We start from the raw sequence: 10820 nt of genomic DNA, 5'->3' as shown, positions 1-10820 counted from the left end.
CATCTCAAATGGAGGTACGATTTATGCAGCTGCAAGAACAGTTAACAAGTGATAATGCGCAAATACGCCAACAAGTGGAAAAGTTTGAAGATAAGCTACGGGATCTGAAGAGGGACGAAGAGGAGCTTAAATCCGAAGTGCTACAACTAAGCAGTCGTGTTCGTGATTTACAAGTACATAGCATAGCAGCACCAATATGCGCTCCAAAGCACAAAGCTCCAATGTTTGACGGAAGTGTCCCATTGCAAATATTTAAGCTTCAATTCGAAAAAACAGCGGTGGCTAATAATTGGAATACCGAAGATAAAGTAGCTGCGTTATTTATTTCGTTGAAAGGTTCCGCAGCAGAAATATTACAAACCATACCCCAGTATGAAAGAGAAAATTATGATACCTTGATGTCCGCATTAGAAAGGCGATTTGGAAGTCAACACAGGCAACAAATATACCAAATCGAACTACAAAATCGATGCCAAAACTCAGGTGAGACTCTCCAGAATTTCGCAGCTGATGTTGAGAGATTGGCACATTTAGCAAATGCAGATGCATCGGTAGACTATATCGAACGCGTAAAAATACAAAGCTTCATTAATGGTATACGAGACGTAGATACTAAACGTGCGGCACTTGTACTGCCTAAAAGAACATTCGCTGAAACGGTGTCACATGCGCTTACTCAAGAAACCGCATCACTTGCCACTAAGCCCATTCACAAGGTTCATAAAATGGAATTGGAAGAATCAGCAGTTGTAGAAAGAATTGTCACGGCAATTAAAGACACATTGGTGCCTTTTACCAAAACGACGGGTAAATGCTATAATTGTGGAAAACAGGGCCATTTTGCACGCAATTGTCGAGTTCAGCGAAACCGCTCTAATGCCGAACCAGCAAGAAGCAGCGCTGGAGATGAGGATAAGCAATTTAGTTTAACCCAACTCGTTAAACTAAAACGAACCAGTCCCAAGGGGCGGAAACTGGTTCCTACAACTATTGGCCCCACAGTATCAATCTCACAAATTAGTCGCCACAAAACAAATATTACAGTTAACGGAACTGTCAACGATCGTCCATTAATGCTAACTCTCGATACTGGTGCGTCGCATTCAATCATTCGCCGTAACATAATAAAGGGAAAGATAGAAACTTTGTCTGGTTACAAACTGCGAACAGCAACTGGAGAAGAAGCTACTATTGCTGGTAAAATGTCTTGCGAGACTCGGATGGGCACTATGGCGGTCAATCACACCTTTATTGTGGCCGACATCATGGACGACGTAATAATAGGACTGGACTTTATGTCTAAACACGGAGTGATGTTAGACTTAAAGAAGAAAATACTATCTTGCGGAAATATGGAAATGCCACTAAATACTGGATATGAAACTAGTGTGGAGGTCAAGGCGGTAACAGTTAACGACAATCAGAATATTCCACCAAAATCTGAAGCGGTTGTGTGGGCGAAAATGGCTGAAGGATGTGGGCCCTCCAACTTGTGGGTTGTAGAGCCAACCAGCACCAATACCAATGTATTGGTGGGTAAAACGCTTGTTAAAACCAGAAGTGATGCGAGAATTCCAGTAAGAGTCTTGAATGAACTGAATACGCCAGTAACGCTTAAAAAGGGTGTAGTTATTGGACAATGTCATGCCGTGGAAGCGGTGATACTATGCGATGAGTCTCAAAACAAACCTGTCGCCATTCACCAGCAAATAAGTCCTGACCTTTTTTCGAGGTGTCTTGAAGATGTTAAAGGGAATTGTTGCCGAAAATTGCGAATAATTTAAAAACCTTTGTCTGGCAATCATGACAAACAGCTGACTTGGAGACTTCGAAATTTTTAGTAACATTTCCGTTTTTCATTTTCTCTCTTTTCTTGTTTGTGATTGCTAGACAAAGGTAAGTAAATTTTAGTTTAATTTTTCAATCGTAATATTTTACTGTAATCATTAATTATGTTACAGATTTTTTAAGCGCAAAATAAAGGGTGCTATTTAAAATTGTCAAAAGTGCATTTATATATTTATTTTTACAACAAGAAATTCTTAAAAAATCTTTCTAATATGGAAAATGAAAATGACGTGGAGCTGCCTCTTCAAAAAGGTTTAACATCAGCAGCCATACTTGAAGTTGGAGATGCAGATGGTGATGATAAAATCTCACACAAACACAATGAGGATGATGGTCAACATAGTAGACAACAGCAGCAGCCCAGCGCCAACATTACTCGAATAAAACAACTTAAGTTGCAACAGCTAGAAGAGTCGTTGCAGATTAGGGAGAGCTATTTGCGGGAAAAATTTAAAATCCTCACTGCAGATAGTGACGACGAGGGTATCGTGGAATCACATTTGCCTGAAGTTGGGCCTCAGCTGAATGCACATCAAGCCGTAGCTGATGAACACTTCTCGCCACATGGCCAACCTCATCTACAGAGTACACCAAGGTTAGTAAATAATCCATCTCTTTATACCTTACAGATCGCTCCCACGCTTACGTCGTCTCAGCTAGCAGCGCGTCAATGCATACCGAGAGATTTGCCTACGTTCCGCGGCGATCCAGAAGAATGGCACATTTTTATAAGTGCGTACGAGCAAACTAAGCAAATCGCAGGTTTCTCCGATTATGAATGTCTAATGCGCTTACAGAGGTGCCTCATTGGTAAAGCGCGCGATGTAGTACGCAATATGTTGGTGTTGCCTAATATGGTTGGAGAAATAATAAACACTCTTCGTATGTATTTTGGACGACCAGAAATAATTCTAAATAAGTTAATTGAGAAAATGCGTCAGTTACCGCCTCCAAGGGGTAGGCTGGGCGATTTAATTGACTTTGCAGTCAACATTAATAATGTAGTTGCAACAATTGAGGCATGTAAGCTCAATAGTTATTTTAATAATCCACTCTTATTACATGAGTTAATAAGTAAATTAACTGAAGATATGAAGCTCAAATGGGCACTACATTCAGCATCAATAGCCGAACCTACACTTCGCGATTTTTCAGCGTGGCTCTCATCTTTAGCAAATGCGGCAAGTAGAGTAGCTACACCTTCTTTTTTAGATAAACCACTAAAAAAGGAAGGACGAGTGCACGTACATCAGACAGCTGAAATGACAACCACGGCAGTTAGGTGTTACATCTGTGGCGGCGGACATAAAATAATGGAATGTGAAATATTCAAGAACGAGCCTACTAATCAACGCTGGCGCATTGTCAAGGAAAAGAAGCTGTGCCGACAATGCTTAGGCGAGCATAGGCGTCGCTGTTTCAATAATAAAGTGTGTGGCATTGATGGCTGCAATGCACGACACCACCCCATGCTGCATTCTCGGATAGACCAATCTACGCCAGCAATATCTTTTACAGCTAACAATGTTTCATCGGATGTAGTAGAACAAATAAGTTTAAGTCCATACTCAAACAAAGCGTTACTCAACAACCATAATTCATCAGTGAATAAAAACTGGTCATATTGCCGAATTCTTCCAGTTACTTTATATGGCACCAAAAGGACTATTAACACATATGCATTGATGGACGATGGGTCAACACTAACGCTTATTGAAGCAAGTCTAGCCGATGAATTGGGAAACGATGGTATCCAGGATGCGCTATGCATTAATTGGACAGGTAATATCAGTCGACAGGAAAATAACTCAAAAAGGCTCAACTTACAAATTTCTGCCAATGCTCCTCAAGCTAAAAAATTCCCATTGAAAAATGTCCGCACAGTAAGCAACTTACGCATATCAGCAGAATCTTTTGCAGCTGATAAAATAAAACAATGGTATCCGCATTTAGATGGCTTGCCTCTAGCAAGTTATACAAATGCTGTCCCCATGCTGATTATCGGCGTAAATAATCCAAACTTAATTTCAGCACTTAAGGTGAGAGAGGGTGGCTGGCAAGAACCCGTGGCGGTGAAAACACGTCTTGGTTGGACAGTTTTTGGTGGTGGTGAATTAAACCACCGTAACAACTTAAACCTACACAAATGTAGCTGTGGACAAGAAGCTGATAGGGAGCTTCATGAGTTAGTAAAGACATTTATAGTAAACGAGAATGTCGCGGTGGCTACCCCAAAAGCAGAATTACTTTCAGTTGAGGATCAGCGAGCAGAGGAAATAATGCGCAAGTGCCAGTTACGCGGAAACCGCTACGTTGTCAATTTGCCATGGAACACCGATACGGTCGAATTGCCAAATAGCTTGCCGATGGCATTACGTCGAGCGGAGTGCTTACGTCGAAAAATGCATGGGGACCCTGAATTGTGTCAAAAGCTAAAGGAACAAATCACTACTTTAGTCAGCAAGGGCTACGCAACTGAGTTGCCACCAGAAGCAATTAACGAGCGAGGTGGGAAGATTTGGTATTTACCAATTTTTATTGTGCGCAATCTACTTAAACCGAAAAAGCATAGATTAGTTTGGGATGCTGCAGCCAAAGCTGAAGGAGTGTCACTAAACGATTTTTTGCTGAAGGGTCCGGATATGCTGCGACCACTTATAAACATATTATTAAATTTTCGTATAGGAAGAATAGCTGTCTGTGGTGACATTGCTGAAATGTTTCATCGAATTCTAGTACAAGAAGCAGATACTGATGCTCAGAGATTTCTATGGTTCAGCGAGACATTTAAAAATATTTGCGTTTATAAATTAAATGTAGTTAGCTTTGGTGCGCGATGTTCACCATATATAGCGCATTTTATTCGAAACCTTAACGCAGAAAGATTTATAGCTGAAAATCCTAGAGCAGTGTACGCTATTAAAAACAATCATTACGTGGATGACTTTATAGATTCAACAAATTCCATTGAACAAGCAATAGCATTAGCCGAGGCAGTTCGCAACATACATGAACAAGGTGGTTTCCATATGAGAAGCTGGACAAGTAATGCACCAGAAGTTTTAGCTGCGTTAAACGAAAATGGTGAACAGACGGGTAAGTCGTTTGATAATAATATCGACACACTTCCGATCGAAAAAATTCTCGGCATGTATTGGGACCCGAAGTCAGATTGCTTTAAATATGTTTTAAAATTCGTTCGTTTACGTCGTAATGTTTTTGCAGATGAAATTGTACCCACTAAAAGAGAAGTACTTCAAATTTTAATGTCCATTTTTGATCCATTGGGACTGGCAGCTTGCCTCACATCATATTTAAAAATACTTATTCAGGATATTTGGAGAAGCGGAATCGACTGGGATCAACCACTGGTACCCGATCTTATGGGCAAGTGGTTAGCTTGGGTTGCCTGCATGCCTATTTTTGCTAATATTTCTGTACCCCGTTGTTATTCACCATACATAACAGAAAGTTCATGTGATGTACAAATTCATACATTCGTAGATGCGAGTGAGTTTGCTTATGCAGCTGTATCATACTTCCGCATTAAAGATAAATATGGAGTAAGTACGAGGATCGTAGCAGCAAAAACCAAAGTCGCTCCAATGCGACCGATGTCTATTCCAAGAATGGAGCTACAAGCTGCTGTAATTGGCACACGGCTTATGAATACAATATGTAAAGTACACACATTTGATATTAAAAAGCGTTTCATTTGGAGCGATTCCAAAACGGTGCTAAAGTGGTTGCGTGGTGATCCACGTCAATTTCAACAATTCGTAATGTTTCGCATTGCAGAAATTCAAGAAGCATCAACCGTCGAAGAGTGGAGATGGGTACCCACGAAATTAAATACTGCAGACAGTGCAACGAAAACAAAACAAAGTCCCGAATATGTGCAGCGGTGGGTCGAAGGACCAGAATTTTTGCTACAAGACGAGGATAAATGGCCAACTGAGGTGGACTTAGGTCCGATGGAGACCAGTGAAACTCGTGCAAAATTTTTATATCATCGCGAGACACAACCATGTTTCAATTATGAATATTTTTCATCCTGGATCAAGTTGTACCGTGCCGTTGCAAATTGGCTACTCTACATTGGGAAACTAAAGGCTCGTTGTGGCGGTTTCAATGCTACAAACGTTATTTTGACTGTTCAACATATTGAGCGCGCGAAGCTCTTAATATACAAAAGCGTGCAACAGGAACTACTTGAAGATTGGTCGACACTGAAAATGGGGAGAATAGTAGAAAGGAACAGTCCGTTATATAGGTTGCAGGTGTATATGGATAACAATGAGCTCATAAGAGTAAAAAACAGAGCGAGTAACTTTACGAATGAGTGTAAACCTCAAACTGATTTTATTTTCTTACCGCCAAAACATAGAGTATCGTACCTTATATGTGCGCACTATCATGAACGATTTTATCACATCCAACATGAAACTGCTTTAAATGAGGTCAGACAATTGTATTTCATACCAAAATTAAGACCATTATTCAAATCGATGCGACGAAACTGCAACGTATGTAAAATTTCATCGGCAATACCTCAAGCGCCGCAAATGGCCTTACTTCCCCCAGCACGACTAGCAGCTTTTCAACGTCCATTCACTCATGTGGGTATTGATTATTTTGGACCAATGGTGGTTATTGAGAATCGCAAAGCACTGAAAAGGTGGGGTGTTATAATAACTTGTTTGACTATCAGAGCCGTTCACATCGAAATCGCCCATAGTCTTAGTACTGACTCATGCCTAATGTGTTTAAGAAATTTTATTGCCAGACGAGGAGAACCTATCACCATCTACAGCGATAATGCAACGAATTTTCACGGTGTCGAGAACGTTTTAAGAAAGGAGTTGAAGAACATTGATTCCTCGGTTATGCAACACAAGCTAGCTCATCAAGGAATAGACTGGAAATTTAATCCACCGGCAGCACCACATATGGGAGGAGCGTGGGAGCGACTGATTAGAACAATTAAGACAGTGCTGTATCAAATTTCGCCATCTCAACGTTTTACGGATGAAAGTTTACGTACTGCATTACTTGAAGTTGAAATGATCATCAACTCGCGTCCTTTAACCTACGTGTCACTCGATAGTGAAGATGAGGATCCAATAACTCCAAACCATTTCTTGTTGGGGAGCGCTAATGGTTTGAAACCATTTTGTGATGCTAAGAGAATCGATCCAAAGATGTGCCTGCTACAATCTGAGATGTTTGCAAATCAATTTTGGCGACGATGGGTGCGTGAGATACTTCCGACATTAACGCGTCGCGGCAAATGGTTCAATAAAGTGAAACCCATTACGGTAGGAGACGTTGTGCTGATAGTTGATGAAACGGCTAAGAGAAATACTTGGGTAAAAGGCATAGTTATCGAGACAACTGTAGCGAAAGACGGCCAAGTAAGACGAGCTAAGGTCAAAACAACAAAAGGCTTTTTGGAGCGCCCTGCCGTCAAGCTGGCCATTCTGGATATCGGCAAAGTTGACGCAAACGACATTGGGGTCGCCTGCGGGGAGGAGAATGTTGCCGAAAATTGCGAATAATTTAAAAACCTTTGTCTGGCAATCATGACAAACAGCTGATTTGGAGACTTCGAAATTTTTAGTAACATTTCCGTTTTTCATTTTCTCTCTTTTCTTGTTTGTGATTGCTAGACAAAGGTAAGTAAATTTTAGTTTAATTTTTCAATCGTAATATTTTACTGTAATCATTAATTATGTTACAGATTTTTTAAGCGCAAAATAAAGAGTGCTGTTTAAAATTGTCAAAAGTGCATTTATATATTTATTTTTACAACAGGAATGATAAAATGAAGGTCAAAAAGCTACTGCACAAATACTCTTCGATATTTGCTACTGAAGATAGCAAACCCGGAAGAACTGCCATCGTGAAGCATAGGATAGATACTGGCGGCGCGAAACCTATTCGGCAAACTCCACGTAGGGCCCCGCTTGCTAAACGAGAAGAGGCTAATCAAATAATAGATAAAATGCAGAAAAGTGGTGTAATTAAACCGTCAACGAGCCCGTGGAGCTCTCCAGTTGTACTAGTAAAGAAAAAGGACGGAACCACACGATTCTGCGTGGATTATCGGAAACTGAACGATATCACTAAAAAGGATAGCTATCCATTGCCTAGAATCGATGACACTTTAGACACACTATCTGGAGCGAAATGGTTTTCCACGTTAGATCTTCAAAGTGGTTATTGGCAAGTCGAAATTGAGGAGAAGGATCGTGAGAGGACGGCGTTCAGCATAGGCGATGGGCTATGGGAGTTCACAGTGATGCCGTTTGGATTATGTAATGCACCAGCAACGTTCGAGCGACTTATGGAGCAAGTGTTAAAGGGACTTCATTGGAAAACATGCCTGGTGTATCTCGACGATATTATTATCATGGGAAAAAGTGTTGATGACCACTTGAAAAATTTGGAGGAAGTCTTTCAACGAATCGCGGCAGCTGGATTACGCTTGAATCCCAGAAAATGCTCTTTGATGAAAACGCAAGTTACGTATCTCGGACATAAAGTGACGACGCAAGGCATTCATACCGATGAGGAAAAGATAAATGCAGTGAAAGATTGGCCTAGACCAACAAACATACATGAATTGCGAAGTTTCCTTGGCCTATGCACCTACTACCGTCGATTTGTCCCAGGATTCGCCAATATAGCAAGAAGTCTGCATGAGCTTACTCAAAAGAATAGAACATTCATGTGGCAAAACGATCAAGAGAAAGCTTTTCAACAATTGAAGCAAGCTCTTTGTACAGCACCAATGCTAGCATATCCAGTACCAGGGCAGGAATTTATTTTAGACACCGATGCGAGCGCTTACGGAATTGGCGGTGTTCTTTCCCAGCTTATCGATGGTCAAGAAAAAGTGGTGGCATATTTTAGCAGGATTCTTGGAAAGCCAGAAAGAAATTATTGTGTAACCCGAAAAGAGCTGCTGGCGGTAGTGGAATGTGTAAAACACTTTCATAAGTACTTGTATGGTCAAAGATTTCGTTTGAGAACAGACCACGCAGCGTTGAGATGGTTATTACAATTTAAAAGCCCAGAAGGACAAATCGCTCGATGGATAGAAAGGCTACAGAACTATGATTTCAAAATAGAGCACCGGAAGGGTGTCCAACATGGAAATGCTGATGCGTTATCGCGACGACCTTGTCAGTTAGAGTGTAAACATTGCAGTAAAAATGAATTAAAGGAAGGAATCGTTGATATTCGTTTGACAAGTTTACAACCAGCAGAAGATTGGAACCCAACCAATATAAGAAGCAGTCAACTAAAAGATCCTGATCTTACAATGTTACTAAAGTCCAAAGAAGAGCGATCACGGCCAACCAAGGAGCAGATATCCTCCGAAACCCCCACTGCAAAGGCATATTGGGCACAATGGGACAGCATCCATCTAGTCAATGGGGTCCTTCACCGTAGTTGGGAAAGTGAAGATGGCAAGCGTTCTCGACTCCTAATTATCGTTCCGAAATCCAAAATTGCAAATGTGTTAGAAGAGTTTCACGATGGGCCAAGTGGAGGGCACCTTGGAATCACAAAAACTTTAGACAAGATCAAACAGCGGTTCTATTGGGTTGGTTGCCGTGAATCGGTAACGGAGTGGATTCGAAATTGCTCAAATTGTATGGCAGCAAAAGGTCCTAAGGTAAAAAGCCGAGGTAAGCTGCATCAATATAACGTTGGAGCACCATTTGAACGAGTTGCCATGGATGTAGCGGGCCCATTTCCAACCAGTGATGCCGGGAACAAATATTTACTCGTTGTTATGGATTATTTTAGTAAGTGGCCAGAAGTATACGCTTTACCGAATCAAGAGGCAAAAACAGTAGCAGAAGTGTTTGTACAAAACTGGGTAACAAGATTCGGAGTCCCAATAGAGTTGCACTCCGACCAAGGTAGAAACTTCGAATCTACAATATTCCAAGAAATTTGTACAATGATGGGCATTAGAAAAACAAGGACAACGGCTCTGCATCCACAGTCAGACGGCATGGTAGAAAGATTCAATCGGACTCTAGAAGAACATTTGCGAAAAGTTATAAATAAATGCCAACGAAATTGGGACAAGCACATCCAAATGTTTTTGATGGCATATCGATCGGCTAAGCATGAGACAACGGGTCACACACCAGCGCGTGTGGTTTTTGGATCTGAATTGCGGCTTCCTTGCGACCTTAAGTTTGGAGCAACTAATGCCGTTGAGCACAGTGAAGAAAACTACTGCGATATGATGAAAAACGAAATGAATGAATTACACCAACAGGTAAGACAACACAGCCAGCTGATGAGTAATAAGATGAAAGATCGATTTGACCGAGCAGCAAATTCTGAGGGATTCGAAGAAGGCGACTTGGTGTTGCTATATAACCCCCAACGTAAGAAAGGTTTATCTACGAAATTACAAACATCTTGGGAAGGACCGTATATGATTATGAAACGGTTGAATGACGTCGTGTACCGTATCCAGCGTTATGGAACGACTTGTTGCAAAATGAAGGTAGTGCACCTGGAGAGGCTTGCTCCGTACGGCTCTAAAGGATTTGTGCCTGATCGGGTCGATCAGGCTTAAGTGGAAGGCAGTGTAACAAATCTAGTCTGGCAATAACATCGTACAACACGGCAACACGGCGAGTTGGCAAGAAAGAAGAAAATAACAAAACAGAAAAGAAGAAGATGTCTGCTGTCTAGTCGAAGAGTAGTTGAGTTGTTGACAATCCCGCGATTCGAACGGAAGCCCAAAGATAATTTGTAAACCATACATAAGTTCATAAATATTTTTAATTTAATAATTTTAGTTATATTTATATATATTACGATTAATAAAAACGTAACAGTATATTCTTCTTTTATTGAACAATAGCTTGGGTATTTATACATTTTTCTAGATTATAGCGATCTCATGACTCCTCCTCTTTATTCCAGACAAAACCTGG

At 40.9% G+C, this 10820-nt stretch overlaps 1 protein-coding gene across 1 annotated transcript; it reads left to right on the top strand.

The window, feature by feature from the left end:
- Nucleotides 1-2060: 2060 nt before the first annotated feature.
- LOC119667333 lies at nucleotides 2061-7406 on the top strand. The gene has a single exon (XM_038076622.1). It carries the CDS (start codon nucleotides 2061-2063, stop codon nucleotides 7404-7406), a length of 5346 nt encoding a protein of 1781 aa, XP_037932550.1.
- The last annotated feature ends 3414 nt before the right edge of the window (nucleotides 7407-10820 follow it).

The sequence above is a fragment of the Teleopsis dalmanni genome, chromosome 1 (assembly GCF_002237135.1).
Source record: "Teleopsis dalmanni isolate 2A chromosome 1, ASM223713v2, whole genome shotgun sequence".
NCBI lineage: Eukaryota > Metazoa > Arthropoda > Insecta > Diptera > Diopsidae > Teleopsis > Teleopsis dalmanni.
The sequence above is the reverse complement of the archived record's forward strand: the minus strand, read 5'-3'. Positions and strand labels throughout refer to the sequence as shown.

Bases quoted from the DNA above. Each gene is read 5' to 3' on its own strand.
- LOC119667333 (XM_038076622.1), top strand. From the start codon at position 2,061: ATGGAAAATGAAAATGACGTGGAGCTGCCTCTTCAAAAAGGTTTAACA.